At 47.1% G+C, this 26,085-nt stretch overlaps 1 protein-coding gene and 1 pseudogene across 3 annotated transcripts in view; both read left to right on the top strand.

Moving 5' to 3' along the window:
* Positions 1 to 242: 242 nt before the first annotated feature.
* Positions 243 to 26,085, top strand: part of STK24 (serine/threonine kinase 24) — a 130,593-nt gene continuing 104,750 nt past the window's right edge. For 2 of the 3 annotated variants that reach the window (XM_012458638.1, XM_064362216.1), the window contains exon 1: positions 1,455 to 1,535. In XM_012458638.1, coding sequence (XP_012314061.1) covers positions 1,470 to 1,535 — 66 coding nt within the window. In that variant the 5' untranslated portion in view covers positions 1,455 to 1,469. Of the gene's footprint in view, positions 325 to 1,454; positions 1,536 to 26,085 lie in introns of those variants that run through there. The other variant, XM_012458639.2, reaches the window with a different exon arrangement.
* Positions 21,244 to 25,157, top strand: LOC135268959 (uncharacterized; annotated as a pseudogene).

Below are 26,085 nucleotides of genomic sequence, written 5' to 3' on the forward strand. Positions count from 1 at the left end.
GGCCCAGGCCCGGCTCCAGCCGAGCGGCGGCGGCGGCGACGGCGGCAGTTCGCGCGAGGCCCCGCGCCCCCCGCAGTCCCTCCCCGGCGCCGTGCATGGAGACGCAGTCAGCCGCTCGCCGCTGAGCCCCGCAGCCCGGCCGGGACCCGCCGGGGCTGGGGCGGCCTCGGGCTCCGGCTGGCCCCGCCGCCCGAGGGCTGCGCGCGGCCCGCGGGCCTCGCTGCCCGCGCGGATCGCCGCGGCCCGGCCGTCCCGTCCCAGGAAGTAGAGGTCCCGAGCGCCATGGCTCACTCCCCAGTGCAGTCCGGCCTGCCCGGCATGCAGGTAGGCGGGCGCGGGCCGCGGGGCCGGGATGCGTGGCCGGGCCGGGGCGGAAGCTGCAACTTGGCGGCGTCCCCACAGCCCCCCCACGCTCAGCCGGCCAGGGTCGCGCCGGAGCCTGGCTCTCAGCGCTCCCAGCTCGGCTGGGGGTCCGAGTCCGAGCCCCTGGCGTCCCTGCCGGCTCCGCCGTGTGCGTGCAAGGGCCTTGGGGACCGCGGCCTGGGTCCGGATGTGGGGGTGCGGGCGCTCGCCCTCCCCGTGCCGCAACACTCTTCCGGAGCTGCAGGCCCGAGCGGCCCTGTCCCCGGGAGAAGTGAGGCGGAGCGATGCCCTTGGAGGCCCCGCTGGGTTCCCGGGCCCTGCGAGCGGGCCGGGTTGACGGAGGCCCCAGGACGCGCCCCCCGGGCTCGTCCTCCACCCCCGGGCGGGCGGGAGACCTGGGCAGGGCGGGGATGGGGAGCGCGCCTGGACTTGTCCGGGCCCGGGCGGAGGAGGCAGGACGGAGTGGTGGAAGGTGTAACCGCCAGTTTCAGTTGCGGTGGCTTTTCCCTGAGCCCCCGTGCGCCTGCGGACCGGGGGAAAGTGCGAGCTGCAAACCTTCTGGAAGGAGGAATCCCCCGGACAGCCGCGCACCAGGGTCCCGGTCCCGGCCCCGGGCCCTTATACTTTCACTTTGAGACTTGGTTGCATTTATAGGAGTTCTTCGCCCAGTAAACCTCTCCTTTGGTACTTGGTGACATCTTGGCCTACCAGTTACTTTTTGGGGGATGGCAGAGGAGATGAATTTCAAATGTACCTGAATACGTTAAAGGGTGTTTTTTGTTGTTTTTGTTGCCTTTGGGGACTGCTTTTAGCCCTTTGACAAACGAAACCACCGTCCTTGGCTAACTCTTGTCAAGTTTGTAGGCTCAGAAATGGTGGCAAAATGTTTGGGATTGAAATCTTAGGATACACTTAGGGTATGTCATGAAAGTTTTGCTCTCCCTGTTTAGCTAAGTGAGTGAACGTGAAGTGTTTGAAGAAAACCAAAAGCATCCAAGTAGATTATTGGTTGATGTACAGACGCAGGCTCCTTCCCTGTGTCTTGAGGGCTGAGAAGCCCCGTGCCCAGACCTGAGGACTGGTTCTGGGTCTGCCCGCCTCTTCCAATGAGATCAGCTTCTCTTCCTTCTGTTTTTGAAACCGTAAAGAGAAAACTGGATTTCACTGTTAAGGTTTGAATTCTGGAAAAATAGGAACCCAAAGTTACCAGTTTAATGGCAGCTAGAATTTTAGTCCGTGTGTGTGTGTGTGTGTGTGTGTGCGCGTGTGTGTCTGTTTGTATGGTTTTTAGGAGTGATAGTATCTGAAGAGTGTGGCTGGGAAGATGCTTGAAGAATATTATTTTGTTGATTCATTTAAGGAGGGTTGAATTTAACGTTAATGCAGTCAAACCTAAACTGCTGACTGCTAGGTAACAATCAGATGTGGTTTCTTGGTATTTCCTAAAGCCACTTTGGTATGAGTTTAGAGGTGTGTGTAGGTCAGAGTGAACTGGGTGAAAAAAAGAATTTCTTACCAGTTGAGCAAGAAGGACTCGTGTAAGGATTAAAAAAAAAAAGGTTTTATCAGTATTTCCTTTAGATTGACATTTATACCGTGTTCATTAGGTTGGAATCTAGCACAGATGCCTCACTTACTAGGTTACTTGGCCTTTGTGGAAAGCGAATCAATTTAAAAAGGCACTAAAGCCCCTTTGGCTGGTGTTGTGAAGTCAGTATCATATGGTTACCAGGTGATATCTAGTATCTCACTTTTTCATTTTTGTCCTCACTTTTTTTTTTAAAGAGTGGGTCAGAGTTCTTAAATCTTGGGAAAAGAAGATAAATTTCCTTAATAACTTTGCCTCTCAACTATTATGTATCTGCTAGGTTGTGTTGCTTGGGAACTGTTTTTATTTTGCTTTCTCAGTATGAAAGATGTTAAGTGTTTCTCAGAAAAGATGACCAGATTTTCAGCCGTTACGGTTCTGCAGTTTCAGAGGTAGGAAAGCTGGCTTCTGCCAGTCAGTCATTCCTGTACCTAAGTACATCTACAGACTGGTAACTGTCATTTGGGGAAGAACATTCCCCACCCCTAGAAAAGAAAAACAAGCACATTTATTTTCTACTTCAGATTAGCAGTTGCTGCTGCCCTGGGAGGCTTCCCTAAGAGTTGTTGAAGATTAAATTAAAAGCACTCCCACTTTTAACCGTGGTCTGCTAAAATGGGAGGAGAGAAGTCCCTATCTCTTCGGTGGCTTGCCCTGATAGGCCTCATAGCCCTCCCTTTTTTCTTGTCTCCTGACCAGGGCTTGTAAAGAGTTGGCTTAGAAAGACAGCAGAGTGAATTCAGGTGGCCCAGGCAAAGACGCTTGAAAAATAACAACCAACCATATTAGTATGTACACCATTTTTCAGTGTTTTGCAAGTCATTTTTATGCCTCTCAATTCTTACTGGTACTGTTGAGACGGAGATATTATTACACCATTTTGTAGATGTGGAGACCAAGGGAGAAACTGAACTGACCAAGGTGAAATCATACATTATGTGACAATTTGTGATTGGAAACTTGGTCTTTCCTGACTCCAAGATCATACTCCTACTCACCATGCAGTTTTACTGTTTGATGGTTACTTTTGCAAACATTAAAGTTTATCTCATTACAAGTTGGATTGGCCAAAGAAATGAGAAATTTATTTATTCAATCAGCAGTCCTTATTGAACTTTCGTGTGCCAGGTCCTAGAGGAGGGGTTGAAGGACGTAGATCTGAATGAGGTTACCATTTTAAATCAATGTTAATGAAAGTTGCCAAAGCCTTTCCTTTTTTTCCCCCTAAACCCCAGTTTTATATTTTAGTAGAGGTAAAAAAATAGAAATTATAAACTGAGTAAATGTAGTAACGGTGAATAAACATAGAGAAATCAGGCTGATTTGTGGCTATACGTACTCTTTCCTTCATTGAACATTTGTTGTTTCACTCAATTGAGATTAAAAGAAAAGCTTTGGATGGAGGTGGGAATACTGAGGGACTTTGAGTTTGCAGAAATTGTGATTTAACAATGAGATTTTGGTTTGCACATTTCTGTTACAGAATTTTATCAGTTTTCAACTTTTCTGGGCCATGAACCATGTAAGAAATATATTTTACATCAGCTCCAACAACAAGTTTCAGGAGATAGTACTAATCCTTACTACAGGTTGAGTATTCCTCATCCAAAATGCTTGGGACCACAAGTGTTTCAAATTTTGGAACATTTGCATTATGTACTTACTGGTTGAACATCTGAAATCGGAAGTTCTCCAGTGAACATTTCCTGTGAGCATCATGTTGGCACTCAAAAAGTTTCCTATTTTGGATCATGTTGGATCAGGGATGCTCAACCTGTGCTTGTGATGTGCTGTTACGATATATTTTAAAAAGGAGCTGCTTCCAACACTAGATTGAGTTCACAGGCCGCTGGTTCATGACCCACAGTTTGAAAAATAACTGAATTATATATGTCACGTGTATTGCATATTGCAGGGCCTGGTTAATTTACCATATTTTGAAGTTTTAACATACTTTCATATTTGAAAATACAGATAATTTAGGGGAATAGCTTAAAAACCTGAAGTTTCTCCTTGTTAACATCATCCTGCCACCTCGTTCCCCTTCTGTTTATCTTGCTGCTTGGATAAATAGACCTTTGCTGAGAATGAATGCCCCTTGCATCAGTATAGTGAGAAGGGTGTCTAATGGCCAGTTTGGGATCATGGGGAGCTTTTCTCAAGTGCTCTGCTCACCCCAGGGAAGCCTGTGTGCTCTGGGAGTCTGGGAAATGAAGGCAAACACAGGACAGCTGCACTGAATTGTGGCTTAAGTGCTCTTGTACTTTTTTTTCTTGTTAGTGTCACGTTTCCACTGGTTCTTTTCCATTCCTTCCTTGGGAGATGCCTGCCTAGTTACCCTGTTACCATCGCACTCTGGGGGAAGGTTGGTGTGTCACAGTGTGTGTACAGTCAGGACATTTGAGACGTTGGGGACTTGCTGAACTGTGGAGTGTGCTCTGGAAATTGACAGCATTGGACGGCACAGGGGAGCCTGCAGAGGTGCCAGGAGCCATGAGAGGCAGGGTTCAGAGCCTCAGTCCATCTCTGTCCTCAAGAAGTCTGTTGCCTGCTTTGGGGCAAGTGCCCTAAGAAGGTTGTAGTGACTGAGGACACAGTGAGCAAAGGCACATTGTTGGAAAGCATGACATGGCTTCTGGTAGGCTTGGTCGGTCCTAGAGCTGAAGAGGCAGTGGGGTGCCTGTGGACCTGGGGGAGGCCTTGTGTCTCTAGGCAGCAGGAAGCATGGCACATTTTTTAGCAGATGAGCTCCTGTTCTTTGGGGCTTCTGCCTTCTTTGGTGTGGGGAGTGCTGGGTGCCCCTTTAGAAGGCATTGCAGCACTTCAGAGGAGAGGAGGCCCAGGAATATGTGTGGAAGGCCCCCATGTCAGTAGGACAGCCTAGGTGGATTTTTTTTAGGGTTCACTCAACTTGGTGACTTGAAATCTTGGTGAACATTCTATAGTATCTCATTACTCCCCTTGCTCTGTGATCCTTTTTGCTGATCAATGCTAAAGAGAATAAGGCAAGTACTCAGTTACTGTTACTGTTTGTTACTGTTAGTTGCCTATGTAAGTTTCAAAACAAAAAAACCCAAAAACCTATTTTCAGTACTCCATGTTCCCTATTCTCCTGTGTCACCAAAATGTAACAATGGTAAGAATTTGTTTTGCTTGAAAGTGTTCTTTTTTAAGGGGGAGGATAGTCACAAAGTTTTTTAAAATGAGAAAAACCCAAATTTTTGGAGGAGTGCAGTCTCAGATCTGGGAGTGTTCGCAATAGCATTTCACGTAGAACCAAGTGACCTTCAAGTAGGCATTAGTCAGACTGGATTTTCTAACTTGCCAATGGAGCAGAGTGGCCCTGCGAGGAGCAGTTACGGGCAAGAGGCGCTGGCATCGTTGCTTTCCCACCCTCTTACTGATGGGTGGTCTTCTCGGAGCTACATTCTGATGCGTGGAGCTGAGCTGCCTCATGTGCAGGTGGAGGTTCATCTTGTTCAGTGTTTTTTGAGGATCCTGGTGCTAGAGGCAGGGTGAGCAGTTGCTGAGGGGAGGAGCCTGTCGATGGTCACTGCTGCTTTCTAGTGTGCTACAAAGTTACACACACTCTAAAGCCGGAGTCCAGGCATCTGTGGTCTCCTGAGAAATGTGCCACTTAGCTCTATTTGGGCGATTGCCTCCGGTGATTCAGAACTGCCCTTGTTGGAAGCTCCTTACCTGCAGGAAGTGGACCGCACCCAACCCACCTTTCTGTGGGTTTTTATTTTTCAGTGCCTTAGCTCAGCTGATTATCACTAATGGAATCTTGTGGCTGGCGAGAGTGCAGGAAACAGAAGTTGCACTCTGTGTTGTCCATGTCTCGCTGCATAGAATCAGCCACTGTCGTCCGACCAGTGTGTATCAGTCATTTCCCATCATTCATGTTTTTGCAGTGGAAATTATAAAAAATCTGTGTGCCAAATGCTTTGGGAAAAAGAAAAAAAACACTGCCTTCTGACAATGACTATGGAGTTTCTTAATCCTAAATGACTCCCTGGTTTGTAAGGTTTAAATTGGGGGAAATAAACTGAGATACGCCTTTGCGTGGTACAAACCATGAAACATCCCAAATTGGTGGTTACCAGTCACTTTTTGTGCACCCAGGGAACAACGCTGTTGCCTCTAGAGACCTTCCAGTGTGTTTCTTGAGGGTTCTTTGTCAGCAAAAGAAACTGTTCTGCACCCTGTTGGTATCTGAATACATTGTGGGAACTTTTCAAGTTTTAATGCTTACCAAATACGTAGCTGGGGTTTATCTTCCTATTAAGTCTCTTCCTGTTTTTTTAAGAGAATTCTAGGCCCTCCTGTTTGAAAGAACTGTTACAGGTCCACATCCTTTGTTTTGTTTTTAATTTCTTAGGATTTTATTTCATTTCTATTTAAAAATGTCTTATGAGTAGTTTTGTAAGGTTGGCTGGGAGAGATAACAGTTGCTTCCATTTCCCTCCATTTCTTATTCCCCACCATTTCTTATTCCCCACAGGCAGCCCCTTTGATCTCTCTTAGTTGATGTTTGTTTTTGTTACTCCTTAGTTTATGAGGAACATTAAAAAAATTGACCAGATGAGGTGGCTCATGCCTGTAATCCCAGCATGTCGGGAGGCCGAGGCGGGCGGATCACTTGAGGTCAGGAGTTTAAGACCAGCCTGGCCAACATGGTAAAACTCCATCTCTACTAAAAATACAAAAAATTAGTTGGGTGTGGTGGCAAGATGCCTATAATCCCAGCCACTTGGGAGCCTGAGTCACAAGAATTCTGTGAACCTGGGAGGCGGAGGTTGCGGTGAGCTGAGATAGTGCCACTGCACTCCAGCCTGGGTGACAGAGTGAAACTCCATCTCAACAGCAAAAAAAAAAACTGCTGCCTGTTTGTGTTTTTTTTTTTTTCTCCCCTCTGGTTTCAGGCATTGGCAATAGACTTTGGACCCTGTGGATGAGGATTTACTTCTCTTCCGCTTGCCTCTTTTCCTCACACGGAGTCCCCTCTCCCAGCAGAGAGATGTCGTAACTCCAGTGAGGTCAGAATGCAGTGTGTACATGGATGGACTTACTCAATCATCGTTCCTACTCAGATCTTTTTTTGGAATTTTTTCCTTTTGGTAATACTTAACAGCTCATTCAACCTGGCACTCTTCAGCTGCTGCAGCCTTGTCTTAGGAAGTTTGATGGCCCTGACGGGCTGTGCGTTTCATCCCGGGCTTCCATGCTCCATGTGCTGCCCCATCCTCTGGTTTTCCTTTGCCCTCGTCCCCTGGGTACCTTCTGCTGCTCTCTTCTGTTGAATGTCTTGTGTTTTGTGTGTGTGTCCAGTCTTCATCTTTCTTGGTTTATGCCATGGTGTTGGTGGGGCATATAGTGTGCTATTTCTGTGAACAGGCAACATAGGACACAGGCTTTTCAAAAATTTCATTCTTTTTTCCTTCTCCCTCAGTCGCTATTTTGGCATGGTATAAAATTGCAGGGTGGACACACATTTCCTCCAGAATTTTAAAGGTGTTTCTCTACCATGTTTAACTTCTAGTGGTGCTGTGGAAGATGGAGGCCCCGCCAGCACCAGCATCTGTGCGCGCAGGCTGTGCTGTTCTTCCTGGACCTCGTGGAGTCTGAACTTCTTCCTTGTGTTCTGAAGTTTCACAATGATGTGTCTTGGCATGGGGCGGTTTTTGTTTCTCGTGACAGATACATGGTTGGGCCCTTTCTGTTGGGCGACTCAGGTCTTTTTGTTGATTTTTTTGAGACAGAGTCTTACTCTGTCGCCCAGGCTGGAGCACAGTGGCGCGATCTCAGCTCACTGCAACCTCTACCTCCTGGGTTCAAGCGATTCTCCTGCCTCAGCCTCCTGAGTAGCTGTGATTACAGGCGCACACCAACACACCCAGCTAATTTTTGTATTTTTAGTAGAGACAGGGTTTCACCATGTTGGCCAGGCTGGTCTCAAACTAAAATACTCTTTTTAAGAGCTGTTTTCCGATTTCTTCTTTTCTTGGCTTTCTGGGCGATTATCTTAACTTTTCCAGTCTTTCCAGTGAGTATTTCATTTCTGTTCTTGTTTTTTAAATTCTAAGAGCTCTTTGGTTCTCTGAGTGTTCTTTTATTATAGTGGTGTCCACCTCTTGTTTCAGTTGAAATACTGCCTTCTCTCCTCAGCATGATTCTGTTCCTCCAGGGTCCCATTTTTTCCCTTTGTTTTTTTTTTTGTTTGTTTGTTTCTTTTTTTGAGAGAGAGGGTCTCACTTTGTTGCCTAGGCTGGAGTGCTGTGGTGCAGTCATAGCTCACTGCAGCCTCGACTTCCTGGCCTCAAATGATCCTCCCACCTCAACCCCTCAAGTAGTTGGGACTATAGGTATGCATTACTATGCTTGGCTAATTTTTATGTTTTGTAGAGATGGTGTCTCCCTATTGCTGAGGCTGTTCTTGAACTCCTGGCCTCAAGCAGTCCTCTCACCTTGGCCTCCCAAAGTGCTGGGATCGCAGGTGTGAGCAGTGGTGCCTGGCCCTGGGTTTGGGTTTGGTCTTTGTTTTCTTTTCTTTCTTTTTTTCTTTTTTTTTTTTTGAGATGGGATCTTGCTCTGTTGCCCAGGCTGGAGAGCAATGGTGTGATCTTGGCTCACTGCAACCTCTACCTCCCGGGTTCAAGCGATTCTTCTGCCTCAGCAGAATTCACCCGCTGGGATTACAGGTGTCCGCCACCATGCCCTGCGAATTTTATATTTTTTAGTAGAGATGGGGTTTCACCATGTTAGTCAGGCTGGTCTCAAACTTCTGACCTCAGGTGATCTGCCCACCTTGGTTTCCCAAAGTGCTGGGATTACAGGCGTGAGCCACTGTGCCCAGCCTTTTTGTTTTGAGATGAAGTCTTGCTTTGTCACCGAGGCTGGAGTACAGTAGCAAGATACTGGCTCACTGCAACCTCTGCCTCTTGGGTTCAAGTGATTCTTCTGCCTCAGCCTCCTGAGTAGCTGGGAATACAGGTAACTGCTACCACGCCTGGCTAATTTTTGTATTTTTAGTAGTGGAGTTTCACCGTGTTGGCCAGGCTGGTCTTGAACATCTTGACCTCAGGTGATCTGCCTGCCTCGGCTTCCCAAAGTGTTGGGATTACAGGTGTGAGCCATCGTGCCTGGTGTCATTCACTGTTTTTAAGTATGCTGCCTCTGCTCTTGGCTGTGTCTGTTGCGGCCTGGTCCATGTGCCCTCAATTTTTCCTTCCTTTGCAAAGAATATGTTTTCCATCATTTTCTTGACTTCTGGAGCCTGGCTGCGAGATGTGGGGCAGGCCATCTGGCTGTCTACCCACTTCCGTAGCTGATTTTCAGTCTCTGCCTTGTTCACTCCTTCCCCCGGCAGAGGGACCTGGTGCAGCCAGTTCCTGAGAGCTGGGGGTCGAGCACTGTGAGTTAAGTTGGTTCTCTGCTGGCCAGGCGCGGTGGCTCACGCCTGTAATCCCAGCACTTTGGGAGGCCAAGGTGGAAGGATCACCTGAGGTCAGGAGCTCAAGACCAGCCTGGCCAACATGGTGAAACCCCGTCTCTACTAAAAATACAAAAATTAGCCGGGCATGCTGGTTCATGCCTGTAATCCTAGCTACTCAGAAGGCTGAGGCAGCAGAATTGCTTGAACCCGGTAGGCAGAGGTTGCGGTGAGCTGAGACTCTGTCTCAAAAAAAGAGTTCTCTGCTTTTTACACCTCTGGTTTAGAGTTGTCTTCCTCTACACTTCCCCCCCACCTTTTTTTTCAACCACTGCCTACTTTCCAGCTTCTGAGATTTTGTGGTGGTTTTTAGATTTATGATTTTAGTGGGATTTCAGGATTGACCCAACTAGTTGCTGTTTGTTGTGTGACCTCCAAGTCGTTGTTCTTCGGTTTATAGGTGAGTAAAGACAGAGCCAGGCAGATGAAGAAATTGCAAGGGTCAGGACCTACTGCTGAGCCAGGGCGGCGGGCAAGGACTTGGAGCCTCTGTTCCTTTCCTTCCTCATGAGATTTCGCCTCTTATTTTCTCTCTGTAAATGAACAGCAGTATATATGTCTGCTTATTTTTCCATCTCTCTACTGGTCAGTGGCTCCGCCCCCCCAGCTTGAACTGAGAACCTGCACTTCTTGTTTCTCTAATTTTTTTGGTCCCAAGATCCTGTGGGCATAGAACCATGTCAAGGGAGCCTCATGGGATCTCTTTGGAGAAACGCTTAAGTTTATGATGATTTGGGGTTCCAACCCCTGATCCAGAATTGAGTATATGCTTCTTGGGAGGGCGGAGGTGGCGTCCGTCTGGCTGTATGTTTCATGGTGGTCGGCGCAGGACTGGGTTACACATGTGCCGCAGATGCCGAAAAGCCTGTGAGATGGCACGGGGTGCTGTGTGGCTGTCCCAGTTGCCATGTGTTAGTTGATTGCATGTGACTCAGTGGTTTTCTGCGCTCTGGGAGTACTGCACAGTGCTGGCCATAAATCCATAGCGTGTTAATGGATGGGGGACTTGAAGGGTGTGTATGTGTATATCTAAGCAGGGAAAACTGCTCTTTGGTGTATTGCCTTCAAGTGACTTCTTTTTTTCTTGGGTAGATTTTTTTTTTTTGAGACGGAGTTTCGCTCTTGTTACCCAGGCTGGAGTGCAATGGCGCAATCTCGGCTCACCGCAACCTCCGCCTCCTGGGTTCAGGCAATTCTCCTGCCTCAGCCTCCTGAGTAGCTGGGATTACAGACACGCGCCACCATGCCCAGCTAATTTTTTGTATTTTTAGTAGAGACGGGGTTTCACCATGTTGACCAGGATGGTCTCGATCTCTTGACCTCGTGATCCACCCACCTCGGCCTCCCAAAGTGCTAGGATTACAGGCATGAGCCACCACGCCCGGCTCTTGGGTAGAATTTTACAGCAATGAACCACTGAGTAGAAATGAAAAACAGTCCGGAACTTGGAGGCTGAGCCTTAGCCAGCAGTGATTTTAGGGATAGTTTATTGAACTTTGTGTTTAGTGTGGTGACTTCAAAGTTGTTACCTGCCACCTGAACTCCGGATGAAGAAAGGTATTGTTTGAGTGTTCCTTTAGTGTGTGTGATGCAGTTGCCTGGCACCAAATATTTCTTGAGAGGTAATTCACACAGAAGGAGCTGGTGAGCCAGAGCCTCACTTCTCCAGCAGTTCTGCAGCAGAGATTTCTTCTTCTGCCCACCTCCCTCTTGCTTGCTGTGGGTAGGTGGAAGGAGTAACTGAGCCTGTGGCGTGGCTGCATTTATGTCAGTCTAGAAAATAAACATCTTGGAATTTCTTGCCTTTCGTGGGATGCCTTGTAGGAAGGGGACTGCTTTTATTGAGTTTTCCTCAGTGAGGGCCGGGCCCCTTGATGAACCATCAGGGTCTCTGCTGAGGGAGCGGCTGTCAGACTAGTTTTACAGGTGAGAAAACTGAGGCTTATGAAACCTGCCCAAGGCCTTGGAGAGAAAACAGCATAACTGGGGTGGAAGCCCCGACTGTGAGGCTGGCATGTGTGTTCTTTTCCCTCCTTCCTCCCGACTGCCCGCTCCCTGGCGTGTCAGGTTCCCTCCACCACATCCCCAACACAGCTCTGCTTCCCTGACCCTCACACTGTCCCTCCGACCTCCCTGAAATCAGCCCAGTTCAGGGCTGTGAACGGGGGTGTTTTTGGCATTTTTATTTATTTATTTATTTTTTTAACCTTTAGAGTGGTGTTCATGTTTCATTCTTCTTCTTTTTTTTTTTTTTTTTTTGAGGAAAAAAAAACCATTCCATTTTGTTGTGGGTAGGTCCTGAGCCAGGCGTGCCTCTGGCTGGCAGGGTGCATGGCGCAGTGGGGTGGGCAGCTGGCAATGTGGGTGATCGAGGTCCTGTGCCCGAGGGTTCTGGGTCTTCTTGGTGGCAGTTGTCTGCATGAGAGGAGGTAGCTGGCCTTGGCTGCCACCCCCATGCCCACCGCCTTGTGCTAGAGCAGAGGGAACCCTGGCCCCTCAGCCCACCGGGCCGTGCTGTGCTGCCTGCACACACCTCCTGATTGGGAAACTTGTTCCTGGATTATTTTTAACTGGCTTCCTGGAATTTAGGATTGTGGGTGTGGTGGACGGGGACTTGGACTTTTAAGATGCTTTTCCTGTTCCTTTATCTCCATTCTCTGTACTGAGTTCTGAGGCCCCACCTCCTTAGGGTGGACATAGAGCTGCTGACTGGCTTCTGTTCACTGCCTTTCAGGTATTGCCCAGATTGTGGTGTTTTGGATGGTGAAGAAGTAACTCAAAAAGTACCCTCTAATCGAATATTAATTTTTTGTTTTTGAGATGGAGTCTTGCTCTGTTGCCCAGGCTGGAGTGCAGTGGCACGATCTTGGCTCACTGCCACCTCTGCCTGCTAGGTTCCAAGTGATTCTGCTGCCTTAGCCACCCAAGTAGCTGGGATTACAGGCACCTACCACCATGCCTGGCTAATTTTTGTGTTTTTAGTAGAGACAGTGTTTTGCCCTGTTGGCCAGGCTGGTCTCAAACTCCTGATCTCATGTGATCCGCCTGCCTCAACCTTCCAAAGTGCTGGGATTACAGGCATGAGTCACTGTGCCCAGCCCTGTAAGCGAATATAAGACCAATCACGGTCACCTGAAGGGGCTGATAAAATGCAGACTGTGGGCTCTGCCCCACTGCCCTGGAGTTTCTCATTCTGGGCATCTCAGAGGGAGTTTGCATTTTGAACAAGTGTCCTGGTGTACTGCCGCCTCGAGGACAACGCTTTGAGAACTATTCACTGGAGGATTAGAATCCTATATCCCCATTGCTCCCCACTCTAGTGAAGCACATGGTAGCCTTGCCCATTTGAAAAGCAGGACAAGCCAAAATCAGTGCTTGCAGCTTATGGCTTATATTTCCAAAGACTGACATTGGAGCCACTGATCTAACTTTGGGAACTAAATGGACTTTTATAAGACTCATTAGAGCCTTTACTATTTTAGCATGTATTTATAAACCTGTTGGACAGAGGATGCGTGTTCCATGTCGTTTTGACCTTGGAACCTTATTTTTATTTTTGGAGCTGGGAATCTCACTACGTTGCCAAGGCTGGACTCGAACTCTTGGCTGCAAGCAATCCTCCTGCCTCTGCCTCTCAAGTAGCTAGGATTACAAGCTTGTGCTACTGTGCGCTGCTTGGAACCTTATTTCATAAGGAATGCATCTCTCAGACCTGGGGTGCAGTAGTCCTTTTGGAAAACCCCAAACTGGAACAAATGCCCTGAACCTGATAATTCTCAAATTTGCCAGGATAACCTTTCTTAAGTGTGGCCTTGCTCACTGCTTGTGACTTCCTGATCAAATGTAAACGCCAGCCTAAAACTCAGGGCCTTTGTTAGTACCCAGCTTCCTCCTCTCTGCTCTTCAGCCCCTCTCCCTTGGATGGGCTCAGCTTCCTTTGGTCCTCCAAAGCTCAACGCCTATTCCTGGGCCTTTGAACCTATCCCCTCCCTTGCTCAGCCACTGCAGGATTCCCAGACTGAGCACCCAAAGCCTTCCTTTGCCCAGGGAGCCCTTGTAAGGGGAAGCCCCTGGGCAAGGTCTGTATCATCTGTCCAGCTCCTCTTAGCTTGAAGTGCTGGGATGCCGCAGGGGTGAGGAGGGCCTGCCCCCCCAACCCCCATGTTTTTCCCACTGAACAGACCATCTTTGGTCAAAACTGATTTTCTTTTCTCGGTGGCTGTTGTATTTAACTAAAGATAATACTATACATATATTTCAGAATGGGAAAAAGTATTTCATAGCAGTAGAGTTTTCAGTGTTTGGGATGTTGGCTTTTATGTATAGTTGATTTGACTTTTGATTCAGAAGTGATCTCTGTTTCTCTGTTATCCCCCTCCCCCCCGTTTATTTTAATAATGTCGTCTGTTATTAGGGTGTAATGGAATTGGTTAGACTTTGATTTTACCAGACTTTCTTATTTGAGGGTTTTGGGGTTTTTTTGCTTTGCTTTTGGTTTTAAGTGCATTGTAGTTTTTCTGAGGCTTGTTACAATTCATTACATGAGGAATTGGAAAGTGTTTTATATGGCTTTTTCAATTACAAGGGTAAACAGCACATTATACAGGCTTAGGGGATTGACCATGTCAGGAAGGGGAGTTACAGAGATTCAGGCTCTTTTTTCCCTTTGTTAATGAAGACTCTGAAGTCTTTCTAAAACGGCTTGTGTCATTCAGAATGCCTTTCCCTGTGTTGTCTTCTGCAAGAAAAGACGAGCTTCTGTGAAGTGAAACTGCTTGCATTTCCTGGCCTCAGTCCACCGCCTGCCTGGGTTTATCTCTGAGGAATAAATATGGAAGATGGGATTGAAGTGTGCCAGTATTAGCATCAGTATTCTGGGTACACACTCCCAAATTGACCTGGGGCCATCGGTGCCAGCCTTGGATGCTGTGGGATGGAATTTCATTTTCCTGGAGGCATGAGGAGGTCATCGTTTACAGTGATCACATAGTTTAGACAACTTCGGTTGAAAACTAGTTCTTCAAGTGGCATCCCAGGTTCCTTCCTCTAGGATGCATTACTGTGTATGTGGAGCAAATGGTTTCTTGGGAGGCCTGAGAAGGCTTGAGAAGCTCCCCAACCCTCAAATATATGGACGTTACCGTGCATGCATGTGTGTTCATATAAAGTGTGTTATTTTCTCTTCTCTCTCTTTTTTTTTTTTTTTTTTCTGAGATGGAGTCTTGCTCTGTCGCCCAGGTTGGAGTGTAGTGGCACGACCTCAGCTCACTGCAGGAACTTCCCAGGAACTTCCGCCTCCTGGGTTCAAGAGTTTCTCCTACCACAGCCTCCCAAGTAGCTGGGATTACAGGGATGCACCACCATGCCCAGTTAATTTTTTTTTTTTTTTGAGATGGAATTGCGCTCTGTCACCCAGGCTGGAGTGCAATGGCATGATCTTGGCTCACTGCAACCTCTGCCTTTCAGGTTCAAGCGATTCTCCTGCCTCTTGAGTAGCTGGGATTACAGGCGCATGCCACCACACCCGGCTAATTTTTGTATTTTTAGTAGAGACGGGTTTCACCATGTTGGTCAGGCTGGTCTCAAACTCCTGACCTCCTGATCTACCTGCCTTAGCCTCCCAAAGTGCTGGGATTACAGGCGTGAACCCCGCTCCTGGACCTTCTCTTAATTGTCAAATGACTTCATCAGTCAGCAACCTAAAAGAAACGTGTGCTGTAGCACTTCTGGTCAGAAATGATTTTTTTCTCTTTGTATTTCCAAGAGGAAGGGTTTACCCTGAGCATCCTGAAAAATGGTTGGAGTGAAAAGTTACTTAAGATGATAAACTATTGGAAGCCTTTTTAAAATGATAAAAACCTTAGTACTCTTTACATGGCCTGTTACATAGATGATTTCTTAATATTAGCTATTGCAATCAAACGAGGGTGTTTTTGAAATTCTCCAAAAATGGTTATATTTGAGTTTGTCATTTTGTATCAGAGTAGCAGTAATTCTGGTCCTTTCTGTTGGAGGACTTCTGATCGTAAGTTTCCCTTTGAAAACCAGCGGAACAGCCAGTTGCTTATCGACTGTGGTCTGTGAGCCCCATTTCCTATCCTGGCCCTGCTGTCTGTGCATGGTCTACAAAAGAATCATGTGAAATGGAGGGTTGAAGATTATACAAAAATGGGAACCCTTCATCTGGAAAAATATCTTTACTCCATCTCTGTTAAATTATTTTTAAAGCAAAAGCATCTATAATCCCACTACTCGAATATGTAGCTCTTCCTATTTTATTTGCCGGTTGTCTGCGTGCACTCTTATCTTTAAGTAATTGCAGTCATAATGTAGGTACACTTTTTATATTGTTTCTCATTCAGAATTGTGTCATAAGCATCATACCACATTTCCATATGGTTTTCATGATGATGGTTTTATTGTCTTAACTGATTTCTGTGCCTCCTTTAATATAAGGCGTGCCCCATCGTTTTTTTCTTTTGAGATGGAGTGTCACTCTTGTCGCCCAGGCTGGAGTGCAACGGTGTGATCTCAGCTCACTGCAGCCTCCACCTCCCGGGTTTAAGCAATTCTTCTGCTTCAGCCTCCAGAGCAGCTGGGATTACAGGCATGTGCCACCATGTCTGGCTACTTTTTATATTTTTAGTAGAGACAGGGCTTTACCATGTTGGCCAGGCTGGTCTTGAGCTCCTGACCTTAGGTGATCTGCCTGCCTCAGCCTCCCAAAGTGCTGAGATTACAGGTGTGAACCACTGCACCTGACTAGCCATGCCCCATCTTTAGGACAGAGGAGTGCCAGCCAGAAATATATACTTGTTTGGCTCTGCTGGTTAGAAAGAATACCCTTGCTGCTTTCTTCTTATTTTTTTTTAAACACAGTCTCGATCTGTTGCCCCAGCTGGAGTGCAGTGACATGATCTTGGCTCATTGCAACCTCTGTCTCCCAGGTTCAAGTGATTCTCATGCCTCAGCCTCCCCAGTAGCCAGGATTACAGGTGCATGCCATCATGCCAAACCAATTTTTGTATTTTCAGTAGAGAAGGAGTTTCACCGTGTTGGCCAGACTGGTCTCGAACTCCTGACCTCAAGTGATCCACCCACTTTGGCCTCCCAAAGTGCTTGGTTCACAGACGTGAGCCACCGCACCTGACCTCTTTGCTGCTTTCTTTTGCCTTTGGAGAAAGAACAAAATGACTCTCCTCCTCCCACCCCTGGCAATGCTATTGGAAAGCAATGTGTTATTTAATGAGTTTTATGTAGTTAATTGCTTTGCCTAGGTTGCTAAGTGAGAATACCCACACTGTGGTGTTTCACTTACACTCATGCTGGGCGCCTTATCCCTTGCCCAGTTGTATTCTAAACAGGGGTCACCGCCTGCAGACTGGGGCCCACACATATGCTCCATGAGAGAGAACATTCACTCAAGACAGCAGAACCACTGTCCTGGCTGTGTCTAGGCTCTGGGTAACTTTGAAGTGACTGTGGGTACCTGAGGAGGACAAACAGCTAGAAATCTGCCTGACTGAATTCTGGTTTTTTTTTTTTTGAAATGGAGTCTTGCTCTGTCTCCCAGGCTGGAGTGCAATGGTACAATTTCAGCTCATTGCAACCTCTGTCTCCCGTGTTCAAGCAATTCTGCCTCAGCCTCCCGAGTAGCTGGGACCACAGGCATGTGCCACCATGCCCAGCTAATTGTTCTGTGTTTTTAGTAGAGACAGGGTTTCACCATGTTGGTCAGGCTGGTCTTGAACTCCTGACCTCAGATGATCCGCCCGCCTTGGCTTCCCAAAGTGCTGGGATTATAGGCGTGAGCCACTGTGCCTGGCCAGAATTGTTTTTAATTGTCCTTTAGATGATTCTTTTATAAATATATGGTAAATAGTCTAGTTTAATGTAGCTCTTATATTGTGCATGTGTTTCTTTTCAGTCTGTTCATTTAATTAAAAGTTTCAGATGAGAAGGAGATTTGCCGGGTAAGTGCAGATATTATGACTTAAAATTACTGCTCTGAATGAACATTTACCTCAAAATAGGACCAGTCTGCTTTTCAGCAGCATCATAGTGTCTTGGCAGGGCAGTCGTCATTGAAGTAATACATTCTTTGTATAAAGTTTTCATCCTGTGCAAGATGCACAAGTGGGTTAGGGGCAATAGTGAGCAATAGCGTTGAAGAGCGGATGCTTGGCTGTGCCCAGCGCCCCATGAGAGGACTGGAGCGTCGAGGGAGGAGGTGTTTGCCTGTTGGCACCAAGTATGTGAGTAGCTGCACATCATTTCAGGATTTACTGCCAACAGTTTTCCGATTAGTTTGGATCTCACTTCCAGAGCAGTTAGAAAAACTGTCGGTTTTCAGAGACTCTTGGATTTTGAATGTTTGGATAAGGGACATGGACCTTTACTACTGCCTTTCTATTATTACTGCTTTTCCAAAGATGGGAGTTCACTATGTTGCCCAGTCAGGACTTGAACTCCTGGGTCAAGTGATTCTCCTGCCTCGGCCTTGAGTAGACGTGAAAGCTGGAACTACAGGTGCGTGCCACAGTGCCTGGCTTTTTTTTTTTTCTTTGAGTTATGTGAGATATGAGAAGTTAGTGTTCCTGAATTTTGCTAGAACTCGTTTGCCTTTTCTCTTTGTTCATATTTTCAAATTTTTCTTTATGGTATAATTGGTGTCTTCAGTGATTTAACTTTTGTGAGAAATGGAAACCATTTGGAAGTACACTTGAAGAAAAAGAGGGAGTGTTGCCAGACTTTGTGTTACAAAGATCTTTGATATTTTAGCAAAAATGGTATGTAAGTGTAGACTCTGTGGCCATTTAACTAATAGCATGACAGAAACTAGTAAAGGATTGTATGAGTCCATTTTCATACTGCTATGAAGAAATACCTGAGACTGGGTAATTTTTTTTTTTTAAAAGAGATGTAAGGGACTCATCGTTCCACATGGCTGGGGAGGCCTCACAGTCCTGGCGGAAGGTGAAGGAGGAGCAAAGTCACATCTCACATGTCGGCAGGCAACAGAGCATGTGCAGGGGAACTGCCCTTTATAAAACTGTCAGATCTCTTAAGTCTCACTGTCATGAGAACAGCATGGGAAACACCCTCCCGCATGATTCAGTTACCTCCCACCAGGTCCCTCCCACAACATGTGGGGATTATGGGAGCTACAATTCGAGATGCGATTTGGGTGGGGACACAGCCAAACCATATCAGGGATATATTAATATTTTTATGATGATTTACTTTTGTGGTCACCATTGTTTGCTACAAAAAGAAGTGCAGCTTTTCAGTTGTCAGAAATAAAGTTTAAAATACATGGACTGTTCCCAAGTGCCTTCCAGATTTTACTCGTAAGTTTGTTGGTTAGTCACCTAGCATGTTTTCGTATAGAAGTGAGTTTTGAAACCATGGTTAAGTTGTGAGGCTAGGCTAGAAAAGCCTTTCACTCCAAAGTCTATGTAAAGTATAATCTCAAGCGTTAAGTTCCTGGTTCTGAAGGCAGGAAGCTAGTTGGCATAAGAGAGTTGGAGGAGTTTTCTCTGTGTTTCTGGGTGCGGGTTTCTGGGTTAGGATTAAAGGTGTGTGCCATCACGCCCGGCTAATTTTTGTATTTTCAGTAGAGATGGAATTTCACCGTATTGGCCAGGCTGGTCTCGAACTCCTGACCTCAAGTGATCCACCCTCCTTGGCCTCCCGAAGTGCTGGGATTACAGGCATGAGCCACCGCGCCTGACCTCCTTGCTGCTTTCTTTTGCCTTTGGTCTTTGGGGCTGTGCCAGGCCTGGCTGTGCCCTGCAGTACCCCTCCTCCTCTGTTGTTAGTGCCTTCCTAGTGTTGTATGGCTCTGGTGTTTACCGCATTCCTCTTTGCTGCACCCCCTCTAGTGTGTTCGGTAGTTCCCATGAAAACAGGATTTCACCTGTCAAAATTGCTCGGCTGGACACTGGGAAAGTATTCCTAATAGTTCATAAAAGCGGTAGTCCTTCATAATTATGGGAAGAAAGATGTGTGTTTATCTGAATAGATATCTAGTAAGTACTGTATCAGCCAATATAAAGCATAGGAGATGGTGTTTAGAGTTGAAGAGGGATCTGTCATGCGTCTGGTACAGTGCTGGCGTTGGGGTTAGATGACTAAGAGCTCCGTCTTCAGGGAGCTTATGGCCCAGTAGCAGAGGCACGTGTGTCACATACATTTCTTTGGGAAAAATGCATTTATGGAAGTAAAAGACTTAGAAGTAGCACAGAGGAGGGAGTAATAAAATATCTAGACGTAGCCGGCTGAAGATTAATAAAGGAAATGCTGGCTGAGCTCTGTTATAGAAGAATTTCTTTTAAAGGCAAAGGGCATCCAGACAGATCAGAATGTTCAAAACTATGGTGTCTTTAACTAGCACAGTGGGTTTGGAAAAGTACAAGGAATCCAATTTTGCTGGACTTAAGGGGGAAGGAAGGAGAATGAGAGACATGGTATTGAAGAAGGTAGTCCGGGACCAGATCATCTCTGCACCTGAAATATCTGGTCCCAGATTATCTTGTTATTATCGCCCACGGGGCCATGCTGAGTGGTTTGGGCTTTAGCCTATTAGGTGATGTGACATTTTTGGGAAATTTGAAGCGGCGGAATGAGACCCATTTTGGGTGTTGACAGTTTGGCAGTTAGGCTGGAAAGGAAGGAGGCTGGTCCACCAGCTAGGAGACCATTGCTGTAGCCCAGGTGAGAGCTGATGCCAGACTGAACCGCCGCTTCAGTGGCTGCGTGGGGAGGAGGAGGGATTTGAGGGAGGGAGCTGTAGGTGCCAGGGGAGCAGGCTTCAGTGATGATGGTGGTGGAGGGAGGGAGGTGCCCTGGGGTGCATTAACACACCCTGCACACCCAGGTTGGTGGGGCTGATGACTGGCATAGAAGACGAAGATCGTATGTAGATAAGGAATTCTATTTCAGATCAGTGGACTGTAGGCGAAGGAAATGAACAGGCAGTTAGAAACATGGGTCTGGAGCTGGTGGAAGACTGATTAATTAGGTCATTCTTGCTAGCAGCATGGGAAGGCTGTGATCATTATACAGAGGGTGATTGAAGAGGGAGGATCCCAGACCTCACACCTGGCTGCACCACCTAGCTTTACCTGCTAGGCAGCACGAGCTCTGCTCTGAATGTGAGTCCCAGAGTGTCCCCACGGCAATAGCACTAGCCCAGGTGGATGGACGGGGTGGGTGGACGGGGTGTGGGGTGCTGCAGGTGGCTGATCATCAGTGGGAACAGTGTGTCAGCTGGTCATCTGTACGTCAAGAGTAGCTTGTAATTTCTTAGATGACAGGAGTTTCTTTTAACGAAGTTGTTAGACAAATTATGTGCCTGAGCTCCACATACCTAATATATACTTCGTTTTGACCCTGTATCTCTTGTCCAGTTTAGTGGCGGTCACTTCCGAAGTGGGTCATAAAGTGGTTTTCCAGTGAGTTGCATAGCAGAATTTAAGGCTGTTTAAACAGCCTCGGTCTTTGGTTGCACCTGCAAAAATCAGGTAGAAGCCTCTAGGTGAGTTAAACCAAGCAGACCTTCATTTTAAAACGGGGTTGGTGATTCTGGGCCTCCAGTGGTGGTGCTTTAACCACTCCCCCGGTTTGGTGTGGCCAGGGCGGCTGGCATGACCCTGCTGGTCTTGATATTCATCATTGGGGTACATACTCATTGTGTTACAGTGTTGCTTTTTTTTTTTTTTTTTTTTCCAATTGTAGGCAAAAGAACAACAACCCCAACTAGTTTATAAGCAAAAAGCAAAAGGGGAGATTCATTCTGCTCACAGCAGGGAAAGGGCTACAGTGGGTTTGGCTTCCAGTGCAGTGGAACGTGAGGGGTTACTTAGGCAAGTGTCCCCCAGCCGATGATAAAGGTGGCCGCCAGAAGCACCCAGTCTTTCTGATGTGATCCTGGGGAACAAAGAGCACCTCTTCTTCAGTAGCTCTAGCACAAGTTCTTAGGAAAGTGCTGAGGGTCCTAGCACAGGTGGTGTCCCTAACCCTGGACTGATCCCTGTGGCAGGAGGAGTGGGGTCCTGGCCAGGCCTCATTCCCTGCCTACCCTGCTGGGGAATCCAGGCCATGCGACTGAGTTCCCCAGGGAAGAAAGAGATGAGTTCTTCCTGAAGTGGGGGTCCTGAGTGTGAGAGTGAGTTTCTTAGCAAGGCACATCATCAAGTATATGCTAATAAAAGACTTTATCTAGAGAAAGGTAGACATTTACATAAGACAGGCTAATATGTGTAGGATGTTTTTATTTTTTATTTTATTTTTTTGAGACGAGTGCAATGGCGCTATCTCAGCTCACTGCAACTTCTACCTCCTAGGTTCACGTGCTTTTCCTGCCTCAGCCTCCCGAATAGCTGGGGTTACAGGCACACGCCACCACGCCTGGCTAATTTTTTGTGTTTTTAGTAGAGACGGGGTTTCAGTATTTTGGCCAGACTGGTCTCGAACTTCTGACCTCGTGATCTGCCCACCTTGGCCTCCCGAAGTGCTAGGAATACAGGCGTGAACCACTGCACCCAGCTGTGTGGGATGTTTTTAATTGGTTAAAACCACTCAGGAGTTTTGTGTTGAGAGTGAGTTTTAAATGTGGTTATCCAGCAATAGAGTCGTGTGTGCTGCACGGAAGGCAGGGCATATTTAGACATGTGGAGAAACGGATGGCATGACCTGAGCGTTCACTGTAAAGAGCAGGATTTGTAGTCAGCTATGATGGAAGCTAGGTTATAAGTGTTACGCATTATATCAATCAAGTGTAATAAGAAAAGATAAAAGCAGAGTTAGGGTTGGGATATTTTGGGTGATCGTGTCCTTAAAGCAATTTTCTTTCTTTTTTTTTTTATTGAGGTGGAGTCTTGCTTTGCCGTCCAGGTGGGAGTGCGGTGGCATGATCTTGGCTCATTGCAACATCCACCTCCCAGGTTCAAGCAATTCTTGCACCTCAGCCTCCGGCGTAGCTGTGATTACAGGGTATGCCACCACACCTAGCTAATTTTTGCATTTTTAATAGAGATGGGGTTTCACCATGTTGGTCAAACTGGTCTTGAGCTCGTGATCTCAGGTGATCTGCCTGCTTCAGCCTCTCAAAGTGCTGGCATTACAAGCGTGAGCCACCACACTTGGCCTAACAGTTTTCTTTAATATTTGGATGACTTAGGCATTCTAAAATGCCAGTTTTTTAGTTTGTTTTTTTTATTTTTGTAGAGATGGAGTTTCACCTTGCTCAGGCTGGTCTCCACCTTTTGACCTCAAGCAGTCTTCCTGCCTTGGCCTCCCAAAGTACTGGAATTACAAGCATGAGCCACTGACGCTGGCCTAAAATGCCAGATTTAATTGGGAAAGGGAGTTTGGAGTTTATGTAGGTGATTTGCTTTTAGTTGCTTTAATCTGTGAGGCGTAGTGTTTTAGATAACCTGGAGGCCTGGAAGACCATGAGACCAACCTGGCAGGTTACATTGGAGCGCCTGTGTTGTTGCGGTTTTAGTCAGAGGTAATTTAGCTGCCTGACCTTGGGGTTCTCAAGGCACCTTCAGCAGCCACCCTGGGCTCCCACAAGGGCAGATTCTAATGGGCAGTTCTCATAGCTCCTTTCGGTCCTCTGCTCTCCCGTTCACTTCGAGGCCAGGTTAAAAAGCTGAGTGTGTGGCCAGGGTAAAGTAAAATCTCCTGTTTTAAAGTAAGTTCTGTAAAGAGCAGTAGGTATTAAATGTCTTTGGGAAGTGTGGACTCTTTGGGGGGCTACCAGGAATAATGAGGATGTTTGTTACTGTTTTTGCACAGCCTTATATTTCAGCTTTTTTCTTTAAGGGGAGTCAGTTGCATATGGGAGGCTTAAATGCTTTATTGACAAGAAAAAACCTGCACCAGAACCAACTTATCATCATCATCTTCCTCCCCCTTCTCCTCATCTTCATCACCTTTCTCCTCTTCCTTTTTTTTTTTTGTTTTTTTGAGATGGAGTCTTGCTCTGTTGCCCATCACCCAGGCTGGAAGTGCAGTGGTGTGATCTTGGCTCACTGCAGCTTCCACCATGCACATTCAAGTGATTCTCCTGCTTCAGCCTCCTGAGTAGCCGAGCTTACAGGCACCTGCCACCACACTTAGCTAATTTTTGTATTTTTAGTAGAGGCGAGGTTTACCATGTTGGCTAGGCTAGTCTCGAATTCCCGACCTCAGGTGGTCTGCCCACTTTCACCTCTGAAAGTGCTAGTATTTCAGGCATGAGCCACTGTGCCAAACCTCCTGGTCCTCCTTTTTCTTGCCTTTTTTCAGCCTCAGAAACTCCTTTTGTACTGCATCGGGCTTTCCTTCTCGTCAGCCTGCAGCGGGATCCTTCTGTGTTCCTCCTCCTTTCCCTAGGCCACTGGGCATTGGCAGCAGAGTCGTCTGTCCCATCCTTCCCAGTTTCTGTGCAGCATCACTGAGGGATAGGCCAGGATGTTCTCTTTGAATTTGAGTGATGCTCAGAACAGAAGTGGAAAAAGGCCGAAGGAGGCCTCTTGGGTGCCTGGAATCCTTGAGCTGCTTTGTCGTTACCTAGAGGAGGGATGAAGGCTTCATTTATTTTCATGACGGACCTGACCCACCTTGGCTGCGTCTTTACCTTTCCTTTCTCTTTGGCAGATGTGGTCTCCCACCTCTCCCAGTACCTCTGAGAAAACTCAGAGGAGCTCCCGAAGTCTCTGGGCCCTGCTGCTTGTGCTCCCCACAGAGAGTTTGCACAAGAACACGTGTGATGACATTGGGCCCTCGGCTTCTGGGATCTCCTTCACCCTAGATTAGTTCATTTCCTCAGCAGGGCCCAAAGTTGCCAAGTGCCCATCCAGTTCTCACCCACCCCCCAGGGTATCTGTGGGGCTCAGTTTACCGCGCTGATTGTCATTTATTTATTTTTTAAAGTAGATTTTATTGTTTTAGAACAGTTTAGAGCACAACAAAATTGAGTGTAAGGTGCAGAGATTTCCCATCCCCCTTGGCTCCAGCACCCACGGGACCTCCCCTAGTGTCTGCATCCTGCTCCAGAGTGCCGTGTTTGTCATGGCTGATGAGCCTGCATTGACACGTTATCATCACCCGAGTCCGTCATTGACACTGGAGCTCACCCTTGGTGGTGTTCGTCCTGCGGGTTTTGACAAATGTATAGTGACATGCATCCACCATTGGAGTGTCCTACAGGATAGTTCCACTGCCTAGAAATCAGTGAGGGTGTCCTAGAAACATGTCCTCTTGGCTCTACTCAAGTGCTTTTCTATAGGTGCCATTTTTCCTTTGTTGGCATCTTCGGTTTCTGACTAGCCTGAAGGCAGTTTTTCTGGAGTGGCAGATCCTGGGTCTCCCTGGCGGGTCTGCTGCTTGAAAAGCTGCCTGACCTTGGGGTTCTCGAGGCGCCCTCAGCAGCCACCCCGGGCCCCCACAAGGGCAGATTCTAATGGGCAGTTCTCACAGCTCCTTTTGGTCCTGTGCTCCCCCATTCACTTCGAGGCCAGGTTAAAAAGCTGAGTGTGGGTCCTTCTCTAAGGAGGCTTCCTGCTTTGTTTTGTCTGCCTCAGATTTCCCTTCTTAGTCCTTTCCAGCCTGGTTGAGTAGAAGATGATCTCACCCCACTCAGCTGCAGATGGTTTGCCTCCCTGCTCTCCCTCAGCCACATGTGTCCCTAGCTGGCCTGTCCCCACCTTGTTGACTGCAACTTCTCCCGTGTTTCTCATCAGTTTGCTACCCAGCGTCCAGGGTCTAAGTCCCTTTCCATCGTGCCTGTCCCTGTGGGTGGTTGTTGTAGGTAGGGGAAAATACCCCATAGTGCCCCTCCCTACTGATGTAAAGATTCCTTTTAATAAAATCAAGCTGTTGTAAAGTTTATTTAAAATATTACAGAATCAGTACATGATTAATTGTTTAAAAATTAGGCAATACAGAAGTATGATTTTATTCCCTAGGGGTAACTAATTAGGAGAGTAAGGATTCTGTGGTTCCCTTAATTGCAAAGGATTGTTCACTATTTAGATTGTTCACTAAAAATCAGAAATAAGCTATGAGGCCACCAAGCCTTCTTCAAGGCTGATCTGTGGTCTCTCATCCATTAAGGAGATTTGAAACCCCCCTGTCATACTTTCTCTCTTTTTTTTTTTTCTTAGCACTTTTATCCTACTCCAAACTAAATCTTTCGATCATGCTTCTTTCCCGTTATTTCATGTGGGAGGAGAGGAAGGAAAAGCCTAACCCTTCTCATCTGTGTCAGGCAACCCAAGCTACAGTCAGTTCTATGAAGGGACCCGTCTGCCTGGAATGCCCTTTACCACTAGCACTTTTGAGAATTGCTCAGATGCTGAGTCGTCCAGGAAGGGTTCCTTTCTTTCACCTGCTTTGTGCCTCTCTCTGGTTACTGTCACCCTGGACTCTGGTGCTTGCTAGAATGTCTGCCCGAAGCTGGCCTGTGAGCTCATTAAGGACATCAGGTAGAGTGTAGGCATCTTCCCCAGGCTCCACCATGGTGCATTAAACATAGCAGACATTCAATAAATCTTTGTTGAGGGACGAGTATCATGTCTCATCAGGAGTATGAAAAGCACTTAAGTGCTGGCAGAAATTGGATGGCTTGAGGGGTCTTGGTTAGAGGTTC

This window comes from Aotus nancymaae, unplaced genomic scaffold (assembly GCF_030222135.1).
Source record: "Aotus nancymaae isolate 86718 unplaced genomic scaffold, 86718_ANA_hifiasm-v0.15.2.pri h1tg000048l, whole genome shotgun sequence".
NCBI classification, from domain to species: domain Eukaryota; kingdom Metazoa; phylum Chordata; class Mammalia; order Primates; family Aotidae; genus Aotus; species Aotus nancymaae.